This window comes from Prionailurus viverrinus, chromosome D3 (assembly GCF_022837055.1).
Source record: "Prionailurus viverrinus isolate Anna chromosome D3, UM_Priviv_1.0, whole genome shotgun sequence".
Classification (NCBI taxonomy): domain Eukaryota; kingdom Metazoa; phylum Chordata; class Mammalia; order Carnivora; family Felidae; genus Prionailurus; species Prionailurus viverrinus.
Window position 1 is genome coordinate 79,410,791 of NC_062572.1, and position 27,509 is coordinate 79,438,299.

Genomic DNA, 27,509 nt, shown 5'->3' on the forward strand with positions numbered 1-27,509 from the left:
AAAAATGACAAAAGAAAATGAAAATGTAATGGTCCAAAGTCTTTGGAATGCAGGAAAAGCTGTTCTAAGAGGGAAGTTTACATCAATGCAGGCCTACCTCAAGAAGAAAAATCTCAACCTAACCTTACACACCCCTAAAGAAGCTAGAAAAATAGAACCCAAAGCCAGTATAAGAGCAGAAATAAATGATAGAGAAACTAAACAATAGGTCAATGAAACCAGCAGCTGGTTCTTTGAGAAGACCAATAAAATTGATAAACCTTTAAGCCAGACTCAAACCCAAACAAACCCTCAAACTCAGAAATGAGAGGCAACTGACACCATAGAAAAACAAAAGATTGTAAGAGGTTATGAAAAATTATATACCAACAAAATGAAGAACCTGGAAGAAATGGATAAAATCCTAGAAATCTACAACCTCCCAAAACTGAATCAGGAAGAAATAGAAAATCTGAATGACCAATTCCCAGGAATGAAATTCAATCAGTGATCAAACTCCCAAAAACAAAAGTCCAGGCCCAGATGGCTTCACAGGTAAATTCTACCAAACTTTTGAGGAGTTAATACCTATTTATTCTCAAAGGATTCCAAAACAATACAAGAAGAAAGCAAACTTCCAAATTCATTCTATGAGGCCAGCATTACCCTGATACCAAACCCGATAAAAACACTACCCAAAACAAAAACAAACCTGATGAATATAGATGTAGAAATCCTCAACAGAAGGTTAGCAAATCAAATCCAACAATACATTTAAAATATCATTCCCCATGATCAAGTGGATTTATTCCTGGAATGCAAGGGTGGTTTAATATTCACAAAATCAATGGGATACATCACATAAAATGAAACCCTTATGATCATTTCAACAGATGCAGGAAAAGCATTTGTAAAGTATAACATCCGTTCATGATAAAAGCCAAACAAAAAAGGAGGTCTGGGGGAAACATACTGCAACATAATAAAGGTCATATGTGAAAAACCCACAGCTAACATCCTACTCTACGTAGAAAAACAGCTGTTTCTTAAGGTCAGGAATAAGACAAGCATTCCACTTTCACCACCTTTATTCAACATAGTACCCAAATTCTTAGCCAAAGCAATCAGACAAGAAAAAAGAATAAAAGGCACCCAAACTGGTAAGGAGCTTTCACTATTTGCAGAGGACAGGATACTGTAAGTAGAAAACCCTCAAGATTCCACAAACTAGAACTGATAAATGAATTCAGTAAGAGTGCAGAATACAAAAGTCAATGTACAGAAATCTGCATTTCTTTACACTAATAATGAAGCAGCAGCAAATTAGGAAAACAATCCCATTTACAACTGCACCAAAAATACCTAAACATAAACTTAACCAAGGAGGCGAAAGCCTGTACTCTGAAAACTATACAACATTGAAGCAATCGAAGGCAAATGGAAAGACAATCCATGCTCAAGCATTAGAGGCATTGTTAAGGTGTCCACATTACCCAAAGCAATCTTCAGAGTCAATCCAATCCCCACCAAAGTACCCACAACATTTTTCACAGAACTAGAACAATCCTAAAATTTGTATGAAACCACAAAAGACCCTGAATAGCCAAAGTAATCTTGAAAAAGAAAAAACCGGAGGTAACAATTCCAGATTTCAAGCTAGATCACAAACCCGTACGAATCAAAATAGCATGTACTGGCACAAAAATAGACATCAGTGGAGAACAGAGCACTGCAATGTAAATTTGCAACATGGTCATTGAATCTTCAACAAAGGAGGAAGAATATACAATAGGGACAAAAAGACGGTCTCTTTGGCAAATGGTGTAGGGAAAACTGGACTACGTGTAGAAGAATGAAACTGGACTTTTTTTTTTTTTTTTGAAAGAGCATGAACAGAAAAGGGTTAAAGAGAGAGAATCCCAAATAGGCTCCACACTGTCAGCACAGAGCCCGACGTGGGGCTCAATCTCATGAACTGACTGATCGTGACGTGAGCAGAAATCAAGAGTCAGATACTTAACCAACTGAGCCACCCAGGTGCCCCTGGACCACTTTCTTCCACCACATGCAAAAATAAATTCAAAACGGATTAAAGACAAATGTGAGACCGAAAGCCGTAAAAGTCTGAGAAGAGAGCACAGGCAGTAATTTCTCTGAAAGCAGCCATGACAACTCTCTGGTAGGTCTCCCAAGGCGAACAAAAGCAAAAATAAACTATTGGGACTACATCAAAATAAAAAGCTTCTGCACAACAAAGGAAACGCCGCAACTAAAAGACGATGGGAGAAGATGTTTGCAAAAATGACACATCTAACAGGGGGTTAGTACCCACAATACATGAAGAACTTCTGTAACACCAGAAAAAAAAATCAATTAAAATTGGGAAGACAGACATTTCTCCGAAGACCTACAGATGGCCAGCAGACACGTGAGAAGTTGCTCACCATCAAGCATCAGGAAATGAGATCAAAACCACAGTGAGAGATCACCTCACACCTGTCAGAATGGCAAAGATCAGAAACTCAAGTATCGAAGACGTGGAGGAAAAGGAACTTTCACGCACGACTGGTGGAGATGCAAACTGGCGTAGGCACTGTGGAAGACCGTCGGAAGGTTCCTCAAAAAATTAGAAACAGAACTACCCTATGATCCCGGAATGGCACATAAGGTATTTACCTAAAGGATACAACACTAATTCGAGAAGATGCGTGCACCCTTACGTTTATTGCGATGCTACTTGCTACAACTAAATCACGGAAACAGCCCGAGTGTCCATCCGTAGATGAAGAAGTGAAGATGTGGTGTGTGCGGACTATTACTCAGCCACAAAAAAAAGAATGAAATCTCGCCATTTGCAACGTTAGTGAATCTAGAGGGCATAATGCTAAGCAAAATAAGTCAGAGAAACACAAACACCATATGACCTTACTCATATGTGGAATTTAACAAGTGAACCAAGCAGGGGGGAAAAGGAGGCAAAACAAAGAGGCTCAACCTAGAAGGACAGATGGTTAGCAGAGGGGAGATGGGGGGGATGCGTAGAATAGGTGAAGGAGATTAAGAGTACACTTATCTTGATGAGCACGGAGTAATGTACAGAACTGCTGAATCACTATATTGTACACCTGAAACTAATAACGCTTCAGGTTAACTGCACTGCAATTAGAAAAAAAAATTTTAAGAATACACAACGGGTGCCTGGTTGGCTCAGTCGGTCGAGTCCTACTCTTGATTTCCGCTCAAGTCACGATTCCAGGGTTGTAGGACGGGGCTCTGTGCTGAGCATGGAACATGCTTAAGATACACATACACACACACTCTCTCTCTCTCTGCCCCTTACCTCACTCGTGTTCTCATGCTCTAAAATACACACACACACACACACAGAATCAATATACAGCAAAGTGACCTACACTGGTTCCAGTCTTGAGTAATTTAGACCTTAAAAGCTTCCATCTCAGACAGTTTCCATCTCTGTGCTCCTCGAACGCTCAGACCACCATGAAGAGAGGCCCTGCCCAGACTCCTGACTAAAGGAACAGGTAGGGAGGTCACTTAGAGAATGGAGGCCTTCCAGCCGGTAGCCAGCACCAAGGCCCCCAACGCCCGACAGAGGCCACCTTGCTTCCTCCAGCCAACACCATCCTTGATGAGCCCTGCCCCAAATGCAAACCCAGAGAACCAGGAGCAAGAAAATCCTGGCTTTGGGTCACCAAGATGTAAGGTGGTTAGTTATGCTGCAAAAGAGGACGGAACAAAATTCTGTGGGAAGAAATGAGTAAGAATAATCACAACTGGAAACCCTGCTCCACCATGGGTCTGTCACAAGCTCAAGGACATTAAGTTCTTGACAGTCCTAAGCCTTAATTCATCTCATTTGTGAAGAATAAAAATTGCCCTAAGGTTGCCGAAAGGGTTCAAGAAAATCACGTATAGAGCCTAAGGCAGTGCCTGGGACACGGGAGGTGTGCAATGCATCTTATGATTATTAAAAGCGAAGTCAATATTTCTGGATACAACCAAAATTAATGTGAAGAGCGTATTTGGCAACGTCCAGAAAATTAAACACAATCTCTTCTGTTACACAATATTCGCATTCTTAAGAAATCTTGTATAATCAACAATTGTGTTATGAACGGGAAAAACTGTTCCGCTGGGAAAAGGGGGTTAGGATCTCCAAAGGTTCAGATTTACAACAACAGTTTATTTTCTGCAAGAATTTAATAAATAACAACAGCTTATGGCTCTAAAACCTCAACATCCCTGAGCAAATCCAAGCATTTAATCATATCCAGGTTTTAGCTCAAAGGGCCTTTCACATACCATCTCCACCAAGACTGTCACTTGCACGCCCTTGTACACATTCCTGTCTTCTTCATCCGTGGCTTCTCGTCAAGCACAAAACGGAAATCGTGAACACCACCCCCAATGTTAAGTCGCAACTTGGATTAGAAGAACGTTGAAGGAAAGAACCCAGAACCAGTCAGCTGACCAGACCAAGTGGCACCAGCTTTTGTGGCTATGGACACTTCCCGGTCCCGGTGAGGAAAGCTTCATTACAAACAGCGGCAGCCCGTGCAGCAAACGGCGTTCGGTCATCTGGCGCGTTACACCGCATTTCGGTATTAGAGCTGATCCCTCGGGAGAGGTCTGTAGCCTACCCACAATGCGATAAGATCTATGGACTCGGCTTACTTTTCATAGTAGCGACTGGAATGTTCAGTGGCTGGTTTCACTTTGAGCGATCTTCGCAGAAGACTAAGCAAAAGTAGGAGATCGTCCACTCCTCAGAGCACAGTTTTGCTCCGGGCAGCCTCACTTAAGTGGACAGCTCCCACATTCAGAGACTTCATTTACTCTTCTACAAAGCTAAGGAAAGTAACGTCCTCGTTTATATCCCTTCTCCTTAGAATCTTAGTGACGGCGCACACAGATTAGCCCTGGAAAGCCCCACACACCATCCAGAACATGAAAAGCCAGCTGGTCTATCCAGAGTGGGGGTAAGGTAACCGTGGCTAGAGAAGGCCTTTGGGAAGGAATGTACTCACCCATTTCCCCCCCCCCATTCTTTTACCCATTCAGGAATACCCTCTGACTGCCTATGTTGTACAGGCATTTGCAGGAGTGAGACGGACTCCTTGCTTTCCAGATGGCCGTTTTCAAGTATGAAGAATCATGACATCCTCGCCGTGTTGTCCTGGAGACTAGACCTGTTTAAGCCACGAGACACTGCTGGATGAAGTATATACCAGACCTACGGATGGGATGGATGGAAAAAGAAAAGTCTGGGAGGAAAGCAGGATCGCTAAGATGTTTAACAGGAGCCAGTCGGGAAGAGAAGGCACGCCATAGTAAGAGCCAGTAATGTCTGGTTAGGACAAAGAAAGGAAGTTACAAATAGTTGAAGCCGGAGTGGACACCCCTGTCCCCACCCACATAGGTCCTCTCTCGAAGCAGGCAGCAGCAACCACAGCAGCGATGAACGTCACCACACAGCACGTATGGCCCGAGCAACGTCCCAGGGGCCCAGAAACAGGCCTTAAGGAAACCGGACGTGGTTGGACAGCGGGAGTCTGCACTTGAAGGTCATGGTTGAGAGTTATTCCCGTGCAACTGACCACGTCCATTATAGGGAAGGCTCCATCACGTTATGCACCGTTCTTTCCACCGTGACCTTCGGGCGAAATCTCTTTGGTCTTCATATCAAGACCAGTTGTAGCTCCCCCAGGCATTGTTCAGTTTTGACCATATGGACGCGGGGAGCGGTTTCTCATCGGCTGCCGGGGCGCTGGGAGCCAGCTGGGCCACCCATAGCAGGTCTGTTTGTCTGTATGGTAGACATTTTTTTTTTTTTAATTTTTTTTTCAACGTTTATTATTTATTTTTTTGGGACAGAGAGAGACAGAGCACGAACGGGGGAGGGGCAGAGAGAGAGGGAGACACAGAATGGGAAACAGGCTCCAGGCTCTGAGCCATCAGCCCAGAGCCAGACGCGGGGCTCGAACTCACGGACCGCGAGATCGTGACCTGAGCGGAAGTCGGACGCTTAACCGACTGCGCCACCCAGGCGCCCCAGTATGGTAGACATTCTTACCGTCAATCCTGGCTCCGTTTCTCCAGTCGCAGTCTTCTTTTGGTCTTTTTAATTGATGCTCTCTTCATATTTTATGTATCGTAAACTGCCCTACAGATCTGGAACAGAGCCGAGTACAAACTGAAATCCGCAAACAGTAAACATGGCTCTGTCTCAGAGGATGACCTTATTGCACAAGGACCATGTGTATTCACTCACCTTTCCCCAAACACGCATTCTGTGTGGAAAACAGGCAGGGTGCTGTGTTAGGCACGGGGATTCAGAGTAAGATAGGCATGACCCCGCCCTTACATCTAGTCAGGAAAAGACACAAAATAAAGCCACAAATGGCCTTAAGTACCTTAACAGGATAAAACAAAGACCTGATATGGAGAACCACAGAGACTGGGGAGAATACTGTGGTAACACTAACTTCTGAAGGACTGGGAGCGAGCAACTACTGGGGTTTTGTGTTCTTAAGCAGGGGAAGACTTTTTAATCCGGGCAGTGGAAACCAAATAGGCAACACCTTGAAACAAGGAAGAGTCTGCCATCTAAAGAAATGAGCTAAACTGAAGAAAGAACATAGGATGAGGGTAGACAGGAAGAGGTCAGATCACTAGAGACCCCACAGACTAAGGTAAGGAGTATAGATTTTGTTTCCAGGGCAGTAAGAGCCCACTGAAGAATTTTAAGCTGGGGCCAGGCATCATCCCTTTTAAGGTTCAGGATCTCACTTTCTGATGCGTGGAAACAGATTCCAAGAGGCAGGACAGGAGACAACGGTTACAACAGTCCAGGCCAAACATACGGGTGGCCTGGACCAGGTTGGTAGCAGTCACCAGAGCCCAAGTTTACATATATTTGATAGGAAGAATCTAAAATCACTTCCAGATCAGTCTAGAGCAACTCATCAGGTATTGAGGTCACAAGTGAGGGCAGCAGTGTTTGTATCGAGAGGGACATGATCACCGTGTCTATTTGGATGGATTATCTTCGGAATGTCTAAAAGACATCCAGTGGAGACCAAATGGACAACTGGATGGGTGAATTGCTGCAACTCAAAAAAAAAAAAAAAGAAAAAGAAAAAATCCCTCCAAAGACTCTCAGGGAAGTACTAGACTGTAGGCTCCACCAAAACAGAGTAAATCAGAAAAGGGGAAAACATGGGGTCCAGGAAACCCAGAATCTGACACAAGAGACCCAGACAGAGCAGACCGCGATGGACAGAGTGAGTGAAGACCAAGAGAGTAGAGACCGACCCCGAGAGAGAGAGAGAGAGAGAGAGAGAAATTCCCAGGCTGATAGAAAGGGAGATCTCAAAGCCACAGCAGGCTCAGCAAGAAACCAGTTCAGACCAGGGCAGCCTCAAGCTCTGAAAGGAATTTCTCCAAGAAGTCTGAAGTGACAGAACGCTTAATAAGTTTAAATAGGATGGCAGGAAATTTATACAAATGAGGGTGCCTTGGGGGTTGGATTCACGATTCTATTTTCGAAGCTAAAATTTTTTTGAGCTACAGGAAAGGCAAAATACAGAGGGAAAGGAAAGGCACTCCGCATTCAGGACTTAGACATCAAATAGCATTTCCACAATCACCCTGAAGACCATGAAAAACCGGTCTATCCCAAACCAGAAGTCCACTGGCTGCAAAGATGGGAAGTGTGTGGACGGTGGCTGAGGACAGCTGAAGTCTCTCCCACAGAAGGAATTTGTCAAGAGACGACACCAGAAATTGACACAAAGTTCTAAGTTACCTGGAGCTACAAAAATCAAAAGAAGTTTTGAAAATTGGAATGTGGTGCTGGGGTGGGAGCAGAGGTCCTGGGAGGGGTCGAGGGCCTACCATCTGTCTTCTCCACTGTGGAGTCACTGGACACTAAAACTCTAATTTAGATAATATTTCAAACTATGGTAGGACATTAAACGAAAGTTATACCACTGATTTTCCTTTACTACATAAAACATTGACAATGCACACAAATAAGGCACCACATTAACAACAAAAGGACTGCAGCTGTGGGTTCCTTTCAGTTAAGGATATCTAAGTTGCTTTTTGATATTAGTGAAGCTAATGCATTCTTTAATACAATTTTGCTATCGGGAAATAGTTGCGAGGCCTGTCCGCTTGGTTTAAAAGATCCTAAATATAAAATACAAGTACAAAAATAAATGAAATAGCATTTTTTTTTTTTTTGGAAAGAGAATGAGCAGGGGAGGGGCAGACGAGAGAGAGAGAGAGAGAGAGAGAGAGAGAGAGAGAGAGAGAGAATCCTAAGCAGGCTCAGCACTGACAGCAGAGAGCCCAACACGGGGCTCGGACTCCCGAACCGTGAGATCATGACCTGAGCCAAAGTCGGACGCTCAACCGACTGAGCCACCCAGGCACCCCAATGGAAAACCTTGTTACAGATATTGGTAGTGAGTCTATAGGAATTGAGTTTCCTACCATAGCAGATTTCATATTTTCATCATTTAAAAAATGCAGAGGGAAAATACGGCTGGCTTTTCACTTTCAAAAAGGAGGTAAATTCGTACTTTTTCCCTCTCTGTGATTATGATGCGAGTACCCTGAAAAGCCAAGGCTGTGGTTGAGAGCCGTTTGTCTAATTATACCCCCAGCCTGGTGAAAACGCTTACAGAAGGAACACAGGTTGAAATGCAAAGAGTCGTGCACAAGAAGATTAACAGAATCAAACTTCAAGCTAACGAGGAACTTGTCCGCCTAATGCGGAGCTCTAGTGGGCTACTGTCTTGTTAAACCAGGATGGACTACCCATGCAGAAGGGGGTTAAGAATATCTGTACCCCAATGTTCACAGTAGTGCTACCATGGATAAAGAGGTGGTATATATACACAATGGACGATTACTCGGCCATCAAAAAGAACGAAACCTTGCCACATGCAAAAACATGGACGGAACTAGAGTGAAATATGCTAAGTGAAATTAAAGAATTATCACATGATTTCACTATGTGCAATTTAAGAAACAAAACACATGGACAGAGGAAGGAAAGGAAAAATAAGATACAAAGAGGGGCAAACCAGAAGAGACTCTTCCATACAGAGAATAAACTGAGGGTTGCTGGAGGGGTGTTGGGGGGGGGGGATGGGCTAAATGGGTGATGGGCATTACGGAGGGCACTTGTTAAATTACACTATGTTATGTTCACTAACTTGGATTTAATTTAAAAAAATTAATTTTTCCCTGTAAAAAAAAAAATCTGATCATCTGGGTAATTCAAGAGATGCCTCATTCTCTTACGTGGGTAATCTGGCGGAAAATGAAGTTCTCGGTCTAAAGCACGTAGCTGCCTTGTTTCACCACGTTCCCTCCTCCCTGGGCAGCTTTAAACACAGCCAAATATGGAACCAGAAGCAGAGCAGAATGGAGACACGGGCAGCGTGGCCTCACGCCAATTAGCGCTCACGGTCCTCACAAGGACCCCTCGATAAGTAAACTCAAAAGGACACGCATCGAAACAAATTCGTAATAGAAGTTTCTGTAAACAGAACACACGCACATTGGGCCCAGTATGTTAGGATAAAAAGAGGTGAAGGACGTTTTATGGGGAAGCCTTCCCATCTGAGGTCCCACTTTGTTAACAGGAGTCTGCCCAAGTGCAACAACGTCTCCCTTCTGGAAAGGAGGGGGTCACGAGGAGGTTTCTCCCCTACGTGGGGAACCGCATACTTCGCCCGCCTTAGCCTGCTCTGTGGGACTGGAGGTCTTGACAGCAAGCAGACAGAAGCCAGCCGGGAGGGTGGGGTGTGACGGGAAGGGATGGCCTCAGACACTTCTGCAGAAGATGGGCTCCTGTGCTCACAGCAAAGAGAAGGTTTGCTTTCACGAGTATACACCCGGGGAGTAAAGAGACAGTCTCCTCTTTCGTGACGGGGCGACGGCAACTACCGAAGGCACTCGAGACACTCCGTGCGCAGCTCACGGATGGCGATCCCGCTTTTAAGGCGGATTAGAGAGAAGCATCCAGAACGCTCCACAGCGTCGTCGCCCTTAAGATGTTCTTTAGGTCCAGCAGATCCCCCCGGGCTGTAAACTAAGCCCATTTCCGTTTGTTCTGCGCTCTGTGGAGTGCTCAGTCTCAGATGACCAGACCTGGAAGGAACTCGGTCAAAGCCCCAAGCTCCCACAACGGAGGATCAGAGGGTCAGCCCTGGAGGCTCACGGGGACCGGCACCCACAGCTCTAGGAGGGCAGTGACAGGTCGTCCAGGCTCCAGCCCAGAGTACCCTCTAGCGGTACTAGGCTCTCTGCTCCTTCCGATTCATTTCATTTCGGGAAAACTTGACCTACTTGAAATTCGCATCCTAAGTTTAACACCTGAACCCAAGGCCTCGGGGAGGGCCCCTTGGCACTCACTTGCCTTACAAGGAGCTCCCCAGCGAGGAGCTGAATTAAGGTGCATCCAGACAATGAAATATTATGCCGTAAAAGTGAGTTAGCGCCCTAGGTGATAAGAGGGGCTCCTCACCAATTATGGGGTGGGGGGTGGGGAAGCAATTCTAGAACGAGCCCATTTCCATAAGAGGCAAACTACAAATATTGCCACACCGGCACAGAGAAGAGCGAGACACACACTCTGGTCCCCTGGCAGTCACTACCCTGGAGAGGGAATTAGGGAGCACCCACGGTGAGAAGTCCCACATCACTAGGATGTGCGACGTGCACAGAGCAAGCATTGCGATTGAGAAGGGAAGATTTCCTCTTTTGTGTGTCCCTTTCCCTGCAGGAGCTTCAAAGCAGGGTTCCCTTTACCCGTTTTTCTACAAGAAGCGTCTTCCCCTCGTCATTATGGCAATTTCCTTTTGCAGCATCCTCCGAAGTGGGGGCGAAACCCCCATCCCTTCAGGACACAGGGTGTCACCGTGGCCCCGGGAGCACCGAGGGCTGCACAGAATGACTGCAGAGATCGCATCAGATACACAGACCGAACGTGTCAGCACAATCCAACCACCGAGCTGTAGATAAGCGACAGGTTAAGCACACATCCCAAGACGATGCAATCATTTGAAAGGAGGGACGGGGGAAAAGGGCTCTTAAGAACAGCCAAGAGCAGATTCACTGAAGACTTCGGACTTGGTGGGGCAGCTTGAACAGAGCCCAATGGCTAAGAGCTATGAGGGTGGGGGAGGGGAAGTCTACACTGGAGATGTACCATGAGCCCCCCCCCCCCCCCCCTCACGGCCCACAAGTGGCACCAGGTGTAACAAGACCTCCTCCTCCTGCCCTGGGACAGCAGGTGGCAGCTGGACCGCCAGAGCCTCCCAGGCTAGGCACCTCCAGCCCCGAGCAGCCTTTGTTAGTGACCTCAGCATGCCCTCCGCAAATAATTTTCATCTGTGCCGCAACCCGAAAACATGGTTCCCAAACACTAGGGGTCTCTGGGAAAAGACTTGAAAGACCGTGTTGGGGGGGGGGCAGAGTGCTGAGGAAGTTGTCAGGAGCCTTTCATGCCTGGAGATTTTAAATATCCGTTCCGATCACATCCTCTCTAATAGGGTGCCACACATTATGCTGTCAGACGCTGAAAGTGCATTTCAAACTCTGAGGTCATTTATGCACCACTTTACCTTCCCAGCCTCCAATTCAAGGAAAGCCCTCTTTAAAGAGCCTCGGGAGCACATCCATCCAGGAAATGCAATTTCATTTCCTTTCTTAGTTTATAGTAATTTCTATTTCTAGGATTTAATCAACATGATTGCTGTTACTCAAAAAAAGAGGCCATTTTTTGCACATAGCCATGCATTCTATGTAGACCTATTTGGGGACTGCCTGGCTTAAGGCCATATGGTAAATATGGGGCTCGGGTGATAACCATACAGTCAAACTAGAGCATGTTTTGTGTTCAAGTTAATTGCAAGCCTACAAAAAGCCTCACGTTTGCTAGGGATGGAGAGGTTCTTTCGGTGACCAGAACACTGAAGAAAAAGCTAAAGATGGAATGCAAGAGACTCTGACGGCACACAGATTTCCTATCACACCACGTGGGAAAAAAAACGGTGCTTGCGTTTGATGCTTGCAAGGAAAGAAAAACACAGCTTGACACCGAAAAGCTTTCATTTATAATACGCTGAGCCATGTTTATATCTTGGGAGAAGGTTCACGCAGTGCGGCAACAAAGCAAAATGTTTCCTTTAAAAAAGCACCAGAGGTCACTAAGTAGCTCCAGACACCAAGCTGCGAGCCTGCAAGAGGGAAAGAAAGAGCGGTGGGGTCTGCACAAGAGACTTCGAGCTGCTCAGCTTCAGAAACGCAGACGAGCTCAGGAAGACCAGTCTCACCCTTCCTGACTCACCTGCACCCACACCATCGCTCCCCCGGCTGCCCTCGAATCACCCCCCCAGGAGTGGAAAGGAGATGTAGGGAGAAAGACTGGGACCTAACAGACAAGGGATGAGGACACCAGGCTGATAGATGGTCCACCAACACAAACTCAAGCTGTAAATTCCCCCGTTGAGGGGCACGGACCCGCAAGGAAAGACAGGAGGACCCAGCTCCAGAAGTAACCATTTATCCTCTGGCAAAGAGCCAGGCTGTGCACTCCCTTTTACCCTTTGCTCCAAGGTTTTCAGCTTTGGCTACAAGTTGGAATCACGCACGGAGCTTTGAAATTCCCTGGTACCAGGTACGCCCACCCCCAGAGTTTCCGACGTACCTAGGCCTAGCGTGCTATGTAGACACTAGGGTTTGTTTTTTCCGAACACTCACAAAGGGGTTCTAATGTGCAGCCCAGGTTATGAATCCCTGCCCGTGGCTCTACGTCAGAAGCAAAGAGGAGCCACAGGAGAGCGAGCAAACCCTCGAACGAAGGATCAGGACCGTGCGTCTCAACGTAACGTGCGTAGGAAACGCCTGAGGACCTTGTCTAGATGCAAGATTCTGTTTGAGAAGATCTGGAGTGGGGCCTCAGCACCTGCAGTTCTGATGCCTCTACGTAAGGGTCAGAACAGTCTACGGCCTCCATCTGAGGTCAACCTAGAGAGGTTCCAAAGAAGCGAACGTTACAAATAACATTGTGGTTTATGCAATTTTCGATAGTTTAAGCCTTTTCTTTCTTCAGTGGCATTGAAGGCCCTTAGCTGCATTCCATCACTCAGGATCACCAGGGTGGACAGGGCCACTCGTGGGAATTACAGTATGTACATAAAACATCCCCTCCCCCCCCCCCCCCCCCCCACACACACACACACGGCCCAGTGTGTGCTGTGTTTTATTGGGAGGGCAGGTTACAGGGCTGTATCGTGACCTCCCCAAAGCTGAACTCTGAATGAACTCCAGTCCCTCAGGGTGGGACTGCATTTAGAGACAGGGGCTTTGAAGAGCTCACGACTTAAAATGAGGTCATTAAGAGGGGCCTGATCCGATATGAAGTGCCGTCCTTACAAGAGAGGACCTGGTGGAGACGCCAGGAGGCAGCAACGGTCTGCAAGCCAAGGAGACGCTTGGAAAGGGATCAGTTCTATCAACACCTTCAGCTCAGACTTCTGGCCTCCGAAACTGCGAGAATGGGGTTTCTGTTAATGCCACCTGAGCCTAGGTCATTTGGGCAGGCCTAGCAAATGGACATTGCAGGGGGGGCTTGGGTTGTTGGGTCTACTTTTGAGAGGCTTAACACTTTCAGCCATTCCTGTGGAATAGACATTCTTGTCTCCAGCACTTCCTCTCCCCTCTAAACGCCACTTTTTGGTTTGTGGTTGGCAGGAGGAAAGCAAGGTAACCAGAAGATCAGGCCCTTAGGAAGAACCGTGGGTGAGAACATAGGTTCTGGAGTCAGACGGTTTGCCTTAGAAGCCGGGCTCTGCCACGCACCTGCTCTGGGACCTTGAGCGGGAACGGGCACGCAGACTCACAAGGAAAGCAGCCACCCGACTTGTCTCTGATTTCGGTTTTGGCATCCGAACTCCCTCTGTCGTCTCCTTTTCCAGCTGTGTTCCGAATAGAAACTGGTGCCCGGGGCACCCGGGTGGCTCAGGCACCAGACTCTCGATTTCGGCTCAGGTCACGATCCCAGGGTCGTGGGATCGAGTCCGTGTCAGGCTCTGCACTCACAGCATGGACCCTGCTTGGGATTCTCTGTCCCTCTCCGGCTTGTGTGCTCACTCTCAAACAAACAAACAAACAAAAAAAAAAATTAAAAAGAAACTGGTGCCTGTAGTAACCTCCACAGAAGTACAGGGTTCCTGTATAAAACTTCTTTCCCTGTGTCTGCCCAGCTAGGCCAGAAGGTCCAAGAGTGAGGTCTAGAAAACAAATTAGTATTAAATTCAATTTTTACTGACTTGCAAAAAAAAAAAAAAAAAAAAGTCCTTCAAATTTTCCTGAGAGATAGAATCTGACATTGTGTTCTACATTCTTCTAACCTTTCAGGGACTACCAGAACTCAATTCCAGTGCCATTTTTTGGAACATCCTTGCCTGCAAAGAAGGTCTTCGTGGATTCCTAGGAAGGCAACCTCTGCCCGGCCATGCAACTTTTCCACCACAAAAATCATGAGCTGTTTCAGTACAGACACCTCCCAAACGAAACCTGGGCCCGTTCATGACAGCAATGCCCAGTGACATCAAAGCAAGGCAGGGGGGGGCGCCAAGGTGCCCCATCTGCACCACCATTTAGCCAGCCTCATCTCCACAGCAACAGTGCTGGCTGGGCACACATCACGGGTTACAAAAATTCCAAGCGTAGATCTGTCACCCTTCCCACACTCTTTTCACCTCCGTTTACTTGAATCCATGAAAATGGCGGTTACCAAGGTCAGAAGCTCCCACGTGACTTTAAGCATTTTCTCCAACCTCTCCTCCAGAGGATGCTCTCTATTCCCTAGCAAGTTTTTATACCTTTTTGCTCTTTGCCACGCCCCCACGGCATTCCTAATAGGTCAGGTTGTGAGTCCAACCTTTCGCTTTCCTTTCCCCAAAAGGCCATTAGATTTGGCTTCCCCCCCTCAGAATATTGCTTGTAAATAGTTCTTTCCTTTACTTCCCTCACATGCTCAGTGTCGGAAGGCATCACAAGTCTTTGTGATCTTTACAGAAAAGAGTTGACATTTTTTAAAAGGCACTTCAGACTTTTTTTTTTTTTTTTTTTTTTTTTTAAATTTTTTTTTTCCATCGTTTTTATTTATTTTTGGGACAGAGAGAGACAGAGCATGAACGGGGGAGGGGCAGAGAGAGAGGGAGACACAGAATCGGAAACAGGCTCCAGGCTCCGAGCCATCAGCCCAGAGCCCGACGCGGGGCTCGAACTCCCGGACCGCGAGATCGTGACCTGGCTGAAGTCGGACGCTTAACCGACTGCGCCACCCAGGCGCCCCCAGACTTTAAATTCAAAGGTTTAATGGCAGACACTGTGCTTAGTGGAACGGAGGAACAGAAGACTTCTTAGCCACAGAAGGAAAAACAATGTTGCAACTCTGATTTAGAGTACCCCCCACCCCCGCATTGAAAGGGTTTTGATGCATGTTCCTCAAGTAGGTACTATCATTTGATTTTTGAAGGCAGTGTTTCCCATGGTAGAAATTCAAAACAAATCCACAGAGCAGTGGCTTTGAGCCAACACAACATGGGATCATCAATGTGCAAAGTCGGGAATTAAAGTATGGGGTTAGGGGTGGGGGAGGGGAAGATCAGCCTTGGCAAGCCATGGACTACTCAACTAGCACAGGAAGCCGGGTCTTGAGAACACGCACAAAAGCAGAAATTAGTACTCAACTACCCGCAATAAGGTCAGCTTTACAACACTGACAAGTTACATCCGTTTATGGTATCTGGGGATGAGGACTTGGGGCAGGGGTGGCGGGGAGAGGGGGGCAGGGGTGGCAGGGGGTGGGCAGAGTTCCAGCTTCCTGGAGATCAGGAAACCAGGTCACAAAGATGCACAGGTCAGGAGACCCAAATACAGTAAAGGAACAGAAAAGCAAGGACCTGAAGACAAAGCTGGCCAAAGGTCCCTAAAGTCACCTTCTTGAGACACTTCCATCTGTGGACAAGGTTCCAGATGGAGGATCCAACTCCCGGACCTCGTGTGAAGACGGCTCTGGAAGCTGACCAACTTTCTAGAGAGAGCCAGATGGTAAAGATCGGAGGCTTAGAGGGCCAAGTGAGGTCTTTGTTGCATTTTTTAACTCTTTCAAGACCTACAAAGCATTCTTAGGCCATGAGTTGTGGAAAACGTGCCTTGTGCCCTACTTTGCCGATTCCTGCCCTATACCCAACTCCCAGAGCTATGTCCCAGAGCAGAGGAACCTCTCCTGGCCTCCTGCAGGCTCCCTATCAGCCACTGCTGTGCTGACAACTGCCATCACCATTCCCCAGAGGCTGGGGGGGGGGGGGGGGGGCTCACCATAGTGGGGCAAACACAGAACGGCCCACAGACACAGCCAAGAAAGAAAGGTTGAGAACAGAGGTAAAGGCAGAGAAAAGATGCAGTCCAGGTTCCTAAAATCCTAAGGGTAGGGAAAAATGATCTCGTCTACACTCCGCCAGACAGGATGAGGCAGTCTATTCACACCTCCAAGCTCCCATACACACTTTGGACTCAAAGCCAGAAAGAGGTGCTTTGCTCAAAGGGGGTTAAATGTGTAGACCTCACACCCCACTCTCCCCTCTCCTCCCCAGAATGGAAATTGTCCAGAAAGTTCAGCTTACGACTACAGTGAACCAGGATGGGTTAGGACAACAAAGGAATGCGGAGGGACATGCCTCCTCACAACTGTCTGCCTCAAGTCACCGTTGGCAAACAGGAGGGTGGGGAGAGCAGAGGCGAACTGGTTGTTCCCAGCGGGCCCGTTCTGATGCTGGCATCCACCTCACAGGGCAAAGAGCCAGAGAATTCAGTTCCTTAATACCTTCCCATCCCAGTAATTCTTGGGCGAGACTTGAGGCACACGCTAACGTCTAACACCCCTGCAGAACTCTGGTTACCACCAGCCTTGGATTCTCAGGTTCCTGCTTGGCGGGGTTCTTGCGCCGAAAGGATACAGGTGGGCCACTGGAATCTGCAAGCTCGTAGGCCCCCCCAGATGTCACCTTAATCAGATGTGCGCCAAAAACGGCCCCAAAGACATTGGACTCGAAATTCCTTTACTGAAAGAGAAATGGAATTAAGATCCCTCAAGTCCTAGGAGGATAGAGGTGCTTTTTTCTTCTGCCTTTTACACACACGTGGAGGCCCCAGCAGCGTGCTTGGCACATAGGGACTCACGCATTTGCTGAATAAATGAACCAAAATCGTTGGTAAAACTTTACAACTGCCCCACGGCTTCGTGGAAAAGAACCTAGCTTGAGAAACCCCACGGATGTTGTAGTTGTGTATGTCTTCATCCTCAAAGAAAAGCAATCAACAGAGATCTCTGTTCTCCAGACAATCAACGGCACTCCAAAGGCAAGACGCATTAACTCACAAAAGCAGGGAGGGTCCCGCTGGGCAGGCGGTGGTAGGTTTGGGGAAGCCGAACTCACTGACACGGAAAAGACTGATTGAAATGCAAACTTTCTCCTGAGCAGATAGAGTATTCTGGAATAAAGAGCGCCTTTGCTTTTTCCGGGTGCACCCACGCAGCTTCACTCAGATGAAGTTAATGTAGGAAGTCAGGCATCAATGACTTCAGGGACAATGAGCATAGCAAACGGAGCCATCTCAAAGGGCACCCCAGGGAAAGCACAGCCTTTTGTGGTGAATTCAATGCTTGGTTGTTTCCCAGCACTTTGTGTTGTTGTTCCTCTGAGAAGGAGTGAAAAGTGATACAGGCCCCTGCCTTGGCCGATACCTTCCACCCTCCCTGCCTCCCACATGGGTCCTTCAGCTGAGGATAAACGTGGAAGGGAGCAGGATCCCCCGTAAAAACGCAACCCCCGACTTCAAAGCCAGGGTCTATGGGACAGTTAACTACAGGCAGGAACACCCACATTCTGTTCAGGTGCTATCTGAAGCAGCAAGTGCATGGCGTTAGTTGTAGCTTCCAGACTCAGCACCTGTAACACGGTAGTTGAAACGGGTCAAGCCAAGAACCAACGAAGGCCATGATAGCATCTCTCAGCAGTGCAGGAAATCCAGTTTCTAAAAAAACAAACAAACAAAAAAAACAAAAAAAAAAAGCAGCTTCCTGTCCTTCAGGCTAGAAAAGGAGGCATACCTGGATAGAATAGCAATGTGAATTCCAGAAAGGCTAAGAAAGTCAACTTCCATTTGCTTGTCACGTTCAGTCACTTGACAAGGTACAGGACACTGTCCAGGCAGACTAGCCTCTGATGAGACAGTCGCAGACCAGGGGACAGATACTCCAATACCCTCGTGAGGGCACCATCCAGTGACAAAGAGGATCTAACGCAGGGAAACCGAGGCTGCCTGCAACGTGCTTGTGATTTAATCAGTTCTGCACAAAGCTACCTCTACCTGTGTTCTGCTCTTTTCAGATCACGTCCTCACCTTTAGATGGCTGGTCACAAGGATACAAACGCTTTCTGAACAAGGGACGGCATATCCCGAGTGAGAGAACAGTTAGTCGCGGTGTGGCCACCTAGTGCCTGTCCTGAGCTATGCTGGCCACAGAACAGAGGCACAGAAGGGAGACGAGCAGGCTGGGAACTGGGAGGTTTGTTTCGTCTTCCGGTCACCACCAAAAACACCCTTGACTCCAGACGAGGCACAAGCCTCTAAGATCCTTTAAAGGGAACTAACTATGCCTCCCGCCCATTCACCACGCAAGTAGGGTACTTATGTAGTCAGGAAGAAGCAAAGACCCGCTCTCCGTGACTTTTCCCAAGGCACTGGATTTCTGACCTATCCCCACATTTGGAAAGCCATCTAAAAACTGCTGTGCCCGGGGGTATACACTCTTTCCGGACACAGTCTGAGTTTTTTCTTCCCCAAAACTGCCACCGTCCTGTCCAAGACTTAGTGTCCGATCAGCATCTACCACGTGCACTCGATATGCCAAATGTAATTCAGTAGTGATCATAAGGGGTAATCGTTAAATACATACATCAGCTCCTTCGATCTTCAGGGTAACCCTGTACCTCCAGTACTAAGAATCTTCATTTTACAAAGGAGACCACTAAAGCAGGTTAAACTGTTCAAGGTCACAATTTAGTCGAGCTGGGATTCAAACCAGGACAGTTCCTGTTACTGCGGTTTTGACCTTCACGTCCTCCTCAGGAGCTCTGTGACCAGATCGTGCACTCTCCAGTCTTTCCTTCAACGTAGCCTCAGCTAGAGTCGTCAGCCTAGCAGTACGGCTCTAAGGGACTTTGCTGTCCTCCAAGCCTCCAGTAAACACACTTGCATAACTACCACCTTAACTTCGACCTCTTAACAGGATTTGGCAATGCACACGTTATGGAAAGGTGGGAGTTTTTGCATCCTTAAGTCATGATCTCCCACGGGAGGGACCCCAAAAGCAGTACCTAAGGAGACTCTACGGAAAGACCTACCACGGAGGGGCAGCTACGGGCCTCGGAGGTCCAGGAATCACAAAACAGTCACACCTAATGCAAATTAAGCACCTAACATTTAGTTTTCTCTTGCCCAGAAAACCATTCTTGGCCGCTTCGAATCTCTTCCCCATCCCGGGTAGTTACAGTCTGAACCGTAGGACTTTGAACTGGATCTATCCTCACGGTTTCAAAGGCCTTGGTCGAAAAATCAGGTCTATAAATGGAGATCAGAGATAGTAAGTTATTCTTTTATGTGCATTTTGTAAGGTTATCTTAAGGTGCTAACAGATTCTCAATGGGTGAGACAAGTTACGATGTTTATCAGACAGCCTCAAAAATCGGGATTTTCTGGACCATTCCTATACCATGGATTTTCATCTTCCAGGAAACTAACTTGTCATTTTTATGGATAGACCCAACAAACAAAAGGCAAACATTTTGTTCAAAGCTACGTGGTTGGGAAAGTCAACTTGTGGGAAAACCTTTAACAGCCACAGGAGGGTAACACCATGACAAAAGCGTGCGCTTGGTTTCGCTGAACGGTCTGAGGGAAGAGGTCAGAGTTAGGGTGTACTCCTTTACCAGCAGTCAAATCACACTGCACCAGAGAAGTCTGAACCACCCAACCTGTACTCTACATGAAGCAGTTACCAGCATTCGCTCGAGTGTTTGAACTTGGGGGCACTGGACACAATGCACATTGGGGTGGAGAGTCTCCAGACAGACCCTGTGGTTAAGAGGAAATCTTGGGGCGCCTGGGTGGCGCAGTCGGTTAAGCGTCCGACTTCAGCCAGGTCACGATCTCGTGGTCCGTGAGTTCAAGCCTCGCATCAGGCTCTGGGCTGATGGCTCGGAGCCTGGAGCCTGTTTCCGATTCTGTGTCTCCCTCTCTCTCTGCCCCTCCCCTGTTCATGCTCTCTCTCTGTCCCAAAAATAAACGTTGAAAGAGGAAATCCTTCAAGGAAGGAAAGCTGTACACATATGAACCAACTTTGGGTAGGACAAGGTCGTATGAAGTCCATTGTCTAAGACCGATCTCAAAGGCAGGGCTAATTCAAAAAAGAGCCATGGTGAGGGGGTCTTCTGAATGCACAGCCACCTGAATTTATAGTCTTAGATCCCAGAAAAGTCTGCCTCCTCTAAGATACGCCCAGGATGATGAAAGGGCCTGGGCCCAGACTTTGAAGTCAGACAAGCCTGGGTTTGGATCTCGGCTCCCACGTGTATTAACTTTGCGACCCCAACCGAGTTTACTTAATCCTGGAGGCTTGGCTCCTCCCCCTGTAAAACTGAGCCACCAATGCAGGCGGCCCGGTGATTAGAGGTGCATGTGACATGCATGGAACAGGGCTGAGTACAAAGTCCCCAAGGTTGTCATTTAACAGAAGGCGAATGTGGAAAAGTACTGCTGAGACTAAACTGTGTAACCCAAGTGGGCACAGGTGGCAGGAAAGGGGTCCAGAATCAACAGTCTGAACCCATCTTTCATTCTCTACATCATTCAGGATTCCATATACTTTTATGAGTAACAGATCCAACCAATACTAAAATGAACACGGCAGAAGGGAGTAAAATCCTTCGTCCCTCTCCCTCGCCGAAGTCACATAAAATCATTTAACAAGTTCAGCAGGGACTTCTACAGTTCACCACCGCTAAAAACTGTTAGGACAAGTGGTAATGAGTGGGGACCATCCGTCTGCATTCCCTAAGAGGCATCTCCAATACTGTACTTAAGCTTAATCCAGGGTCAGCCAAGATGCGAAGAGTCTGGTTTCCCGGAAGGATGGTCCCTTCAGTGTTTGTCCCTCCTACCGCACTAACCAAGGTGTGCACCTGCAGAAGCCTCTGTGCTCCTCGAAGGCTCGGTCTAAGTGGGTTTGCAGCGACCAGGTTGAAGACCGTGGTTTCTCTAGAAGGGCTTAGCCTTTAACGTATATTGCACTAACAGGCTCTGATTTGGGAGGTCAGGGGCAGGCCTCGAGATGAACAAGCTCCTAGAGGATGCTGGTTTGCAGCTCCCTTGGAGTAGCAAGGGTCTACGGGGCTCGGCCCATCAATTCACAACCCAAGCACAGTACTCCTGCATCTGTGGGGTTCAAAAGCAAACAGGGGCAGCAGTTGCCAGCCTTGGACTTTACTCCCCTGACTTCGCGATTCCCTAGTCCAAAACTAATGCAGTATACACAAAACTCTCGGATTCCATAAAACCAGAAAACAGGCACGGGGACCATTAACCCCACTTTCCCCACTAAAAACCCCCTCCTCCCCATTCCACTCACCACCCCCCTCCAGAACAAAGCTCCTTACTTTTTTGTGATAGAAAAGATGATTTGTTAACCCTCGAGTGTTTTAACAGCTATCCAAAGGAACAGCTTGTCAAGACGTGGATAGGGTCTCTCGAGTTTGTGTAGAAAAAAAGCCACGGTTTTTAAACATCTGGGGAAAATGACGGTAACAGCGTCATGAAGTCAACTTAAGACACCTATCAGGGCACCAGTGGTTTCTGAAAATTAGACATGCATTCTGCAAAGGCCACTGCTTTATGTGCAGTCTGACCTTCAGGGACAGAACAAGTGAGTAGACCATCTCAGGGACACTTTCCTCGTTAAGTTAGAGGCTTCGTGCTGTATTGATAGGAAAACCACGTGTCCTAGTACCGCGGTCACGTGGAGGACACAGCGATCCTCGCGCCCGCACCCTCTCATGTCACCAACTGGGTGACCTTGCTTACGCAGTTAACCTCTTCTAGCCTTTACACCTGCAAACTGAATGGACTCACCCGCCCCCCCCCAACCCCATGTGTTCAGTGTTGACTACTCACGTCCTGGAGACCACCCTTCCCAAGCCCAAGGAGTACGGATTCGCTTAAAGAGTCCACTGCCAGTGGCAGATTTTAGAGCACAGTACGTAGTGTAACTGATTACCAGCTTTTAGATCATTTAATTTGCCAGCCCTGGGAACACATGCAAGCTTTTGAGCGTGTGAAATAAGGTTTCTACAGCTGAAAACATGGTAATGCTGTAACAGATGAGCCCAAGAGTAAAGCTTTCTTCCAAATTCACTTGTGGGGACTTCCAGGTTATCTTGTAGGATTTATCCTGGCACCCCAGAGTGTAGGACCACCCCCCTGAAGACAGTGTGGCGCGGGCGTGAGATTCCCATCTCCCACAGTACCTTTAAAAGGCAACTTGCGTTCATGGGTACGCGTTTCCCATCCAGGGAAAGCACGGAAACAAGCCAGGAACTCGAAGGTGAAAACAAACGGACCCTCACGTCTGAGATAGCAAGCAGAGAATAGGGATTCTCTCCTTTTGTTACTGAGAACCACCTGGGAAGTACTTCCCAATTTACAGACTCCCGAACCAGGGGTAATTTTAACAGGCATCCAGATCATCTGTGGACTGCGGTTTCAGGAAATCCTCTCCTTGTGGCTCGATCTCGACGTTTTCGCTCAACACAACTACGTCCACACCCCGCAAACCTCCCCCACCCTTTTGCCCAGAGACCGTGACAGTGTCACAAGGCCCCGGTAATTGTCAACGTTTCTAAGCAAAACGCAAACGCCGCCAGCCGTGTTTGCTGTGGCGCACGGTTTGATACCCACGGTCCGATCCCCTTTCCTTAGAAGCTTCCAGCCTCGCCTCCTCTTCTCAGATGGCTACCACGCAAGGTATTCCGGGAAGCGGTAAACTGCTCGGGGTCTCAGGTGCACTCAGGTGCAAGCTCCAGGTTCACACTCGGTCGCCCGTCGTTGCTTTAGCCCCAAAACCACACCAGAAGGGTTGCACCCAAGAACTCCCCGAGCACGTCCCGGCGCAAAGCGAGCGCGCCTCCAAACCCCTCCTCTGCGGAGCCGCCTTTCCAAGCAGCCAGGCAGGGTGCGCCCTGGCGGACTCGGCAAAGCCCCCAAGGCTTACCTGAAACACGTGGTGAGCTCACCCGAAGACTTCAGACACGGGTATTTCGTCGTGGCGATCTTGTTTTCCGAGCAGATCTCCCTAAAGAGAAAAGGTCGAGGAGCAACTTCGCTCGCTGGCCACGGGAGAGGCGAGGGGCAGGGTGCGCGAGGGTGGCAGGGAGCGGCGTCCCGGAGCGCGGACTCGCAGTGGCCTCGGGGGCTGGGCCTGGCGGGGGGGGGGGGGGGGGGCGCGCGAACCGAGCCCCCAGGACGGCGGTAACAGGGAACACCGACTCACTGATGAGGGACCCCCGGGCGGGGAGCCGAGTTTTATGCCGCCCGGGAGAGCCGAGCACCCAGCCGGCGGAGCGAGGGCATGCGGATGCCTGGGGGAACCGGGGGGTACCGCCCGCACCCCGAGAGCCGGGCGCCCACCAAGCCGGGGCTGGCAGCGCTTACCTGTCGCCGTCCTCGGGTTCCTCTCGGTAGCTCCACGTGTGTCCCAGCGCCAGGAGCAGCAGCAGCGGACCCAGGCTCCTGCCCAGCTGCCCCCTCGCCGCTCCTCCCCGACTCGGAGGTGGCGGCACCATCAGGGAAGCTCCCGGCCTCTTCCCGGCGGCGCCGGAGCTCTCTCCCCGCCTGCGCCCGGCTCGTCCGCGGCCGCCGCCTTCCCTCTCCCCGGCAGGGGGCGCCGGAGGACAGGGGCGTCTGCGCCACCTGCGCGAGGCACGGGGCTGGGGGCGTCGCGGGGCCTGGGGTCAGGCCAGGAGCCGGGTGCAAATTCCGCGGAGGGGCGGGCGGAGGGATCGTCTGCGGTGCACGGCCGGCGCGAGGGTCGCGGGGCCTAAGCCGGCTCGCCCGGGGCCGTTCACTCCGGATCCACAGACTCACCGGACTTTGGGCTGCGCCCTCGCCGCTCTCCTCTTCCTAGGCTGGGAGGGAAGGGCAGGGCGCGCAGAGCCGGCGGCTGTGTGCATCTCGCTCCAGGGTCGCTCGACCGCGAGGAGGAGGAGGAGGAGGAGGAGGAGGAGCTGGCTCGCACCCCCCGGAGAGGGAGGGGGAGCCCAAGGGTTAATCAGCCTCCTTCCTGGCGTCAGGTCACTTCTGAAGGCCAGGGCAGGCTTGCGGCTGCCTTTCCCCCTCCAGCGCCTACGCCGTGCTTTCCCGCCACCCCGGGCTTCACCCCGCAGGATTGGGGGAGGGGGGGGGCCGGGGGAAGGAGTCAGAAAGCTACGGCGTCTCTCCACGCCCGAGACGGCGCAATTTACAGGGCGTAGTAGCCTGTCTTCCCTGGAACCTTAGAAGAAAGGTCTCCCGATCGGTTACACTTGTAACTAAAGCCGCTTTTTCCCTCCCAGCCCGTGGGCCGAGACAAGTGAGGCGCTCCTGGCGGCTCTTCCTGGGGGCTTTTATAGCCTCTCGCCCTAATTGGCTTTCGTGCTGTTTCCACGCCCCGTGGGCCAGCACACGTGAGCGCTGGAAACTCCTGGAAGACCAGGTGAGGCGCGGAGGGGGCGGTTAATCACCGGCCCTGCGCGCTGCTGGTGAACGCGGCGGGGTTCGCGCGGAGCCAAAGCCCCGTGGGGGCGGTGAATCCGCTGGTTTGGTGACGACCCCGCCACCGTAATTCGTTACACCTCTGCATCGTAACGCTTTGCTGAACATCAGGAGTTTTTCTGTGCCTGTTAAGGGAAAAACTCATGACACAGACGTGCCGGACGGAGCCGGCAAGTGGTCGCGGCCCCGAAATGCATGGCAAGGGCACGAGGTGGTAATGCCTGGCCTCTTAACAGACGCGTGGTGTTTTGCAGCCGCGGGGCGAGAAGTAGCTTGTTCACAAGTTACCGGTGTGAGATGTTTTGTTTCAGAATGTTCTGGTCAACTGAGAATTGCCAGGCGTATCACCCACACCTTGACATTTTTAATAGCAGTGGCGTCTTCCTCCCTTTGTAGAATGCTTTTAGATTTGCCACGGGGTTTTCACATTCATGAATGTGGATTTTATTGATATGCTATCCCTTGAAACTAGGAGTCTGATTTCTTAGTTCAGTGAGATGTTTTTCCCCGGCAACGCTTACAACGGAGACAGCAGACCATAAAACAGACTCAGTACTAAAATATGGTGCTACACACACGAAGTAAAGTGGAGAGACTTTCCTCATGAATGTTTGTGATTGGTTGATTTACTTTTTATTTTTGAGAGAGACAGAGAGAGAGCTGGGGAGAGGGGCAGGGGGAGAGAACGAATCTTAAGCAAGCTTTGCACTCAGCTCAGAGCCCATCGCGGGGCTCCATCCCAAGACGGTGGGATCATGACCTGATCGGAAACCAAGAGTGAACGGACTGAATCACTCAGGCACCCCTATGAGTTTTAAATGAGGTAATACATATAAAGTATTTTTCACAGTGCCCAGCATGTATTGTGTGCTCAGCAGACATTCACTGGTAGCATTTTTTTTAAATTTTTTTTTCAACGTTTATTTATTTTTGGGACAGAGAGAGACAGAGCATGAACGGGGGAGGGGCAGAGAGAGAGGGAGACACAGAATCGGAAACAGGCTCCAGGCTCTGAGCCATCAGCCCAGAGCCTGACGCGGGGCTCGAACTCACGGACCGCGAGATCGTGACCTGGCTGAAGTCGGACGCTTAACCGACGGCGCCACCCAGGCGCTCCACTGGTAGCATTTTTAACATAATTATTGCACGGATCTTTCCGTTTTAACATTCTAGTTTTTTCTGCTTTCTAGATAAATAGAAGTTTATTTCACAACAGTTGTTTGGGTTTCCAAGGAGATAACCTCTCTAAGCACATGAAAAATGAAGGCATCCTGGGGCTGGTGAAAATTGTATCACTTTAGATTGCACCACAGGCATGTTTAATCTCCAAGGGAGGACGCTGTGCTGTAGGAGGTTCTCGTTTTATTTTATTACCAATTATTCTGATATTTTGCTATATTTTTCTCATTTTTACTTGTTTTGTTTTTCTGCTGTTGCATTGTGGATGTCCGTACTACAAATAATAGAATGGCGAGGGAGATTAGTTATTACTTTCATTCAATAGTTAATGAGCCACATATGGAGACATGCAGCTTTGCAGAGAAAGATTTTCAGGCTGCAAAATGCTAAGGGCAAGACCATGCCCATTACGCACAGCTGGTGGCAGAAGATTGGGGACAAAGCCAACTTTGCCGCCACCTTATTTTCAGCCCACTGCACTGAGCACATATGACAACGAGGCATCAGAGAATGTGCCGGGGCCAAGCAATCAGCCCAGCTCTGCCTGAAGAGGAAATCCCAGGAGTGGCTGGTCAGAGCGTTTCTGGAAGAGGTGAGCCGGAGCAGAGACCTGGAGAAAACCTTTGCCCGGAGGCCTGGAATTTAAACTCATTGGCAGCTACTGATAGCACGACATGTAGTGTCAGGCTTTGGGGGGCTGGGCTGGAGAACACAACCAAACAGAAGGAGATGAGATGGCCTTGGATACCAGTCCCCCGCAAAAGTTAAACACGCCTGCAAAAAACAAAACCTACATTTGCTCAGGCTGCAGCCTGCATGGGAGCTGTCAGAAGGAGGCTGAGTGCGGTGGAGACCTCCGGGGTCCTAGGTTTTCTTTCGTGACACCCTCATTCCTTCCCCGGCCATGCACGAGCTCCCCACTCCCCGGCTCGCCCCTACAATCTGCCCCGTTCCTCATTTATGAGACATTGGATGAGAGCCCTCACCTAGTGCCTCTTTCACAGGAGTGCGGCAAAGATTAATGATAGGGACCTAAAGTCTCCTCAGGGGAGTCTCTGGATGATTCTTTCTTTTCAGCATACCATTCTCCGTCATGTTTTCCATACAGACCTGTCAGCTTCCCTGAAACAAACCAGAGGGTGGACTGTTATACAATTTAGCATGTCCCAGCGACATGGGGCTGTGTCTAGGGCATTAATGTACAGACTCAGCTGTGGGTTAGACTCCTGGTGGACTGGATATTGAGTGTAGGGGGCGGCGTGGAAGGAGACTGCTTAACTGGAGAATCGAGACGCCAGCATATGAAAGCAAAGTGAAAGGAAAAAAGAAAAGTAAAACTAGGCCCTAGGGCCCTTCTAAATGAGACCAGTGGC

The 27,509-nt window shown here is 49.0% G+C and overlaps 1 protein-coding gene across 2 annotated transcripts in view; it reads right to left on the bottom strand.

Annotated features, from left to right (window-relative positions):
- The window catches only part of CCBE1 (collagen and calcium binding EGF domains 1), a 248,201-nt gene extending 223,458 nt beyond the window's left edge, over positions 1–24,743 (bottom strand). For both annotated transcript variants that reach the window (XM_047827888.1, XM_047827889.1), the window contains exons 1-2: positions 23,860–24,743; positions 23,420–23,500 (exon numbers count right to left, since the gene is read on the bottom strand). In XM_047827888.1, coding sequence (XP_047683844.1) covers positions 23,420–23,500; positions 23,860–23,990 — 212 coding nt within the window. In that variant the 5' untranslated portion in view covers positions 23,991–24,743. The remainder of the gene's footprint in view (positions 1–23,419; positions 23,501–23,859) is intronic.
- Between the last annotated feature and the right edge of the window lie 2,766 nt (positions 24,744–27,509).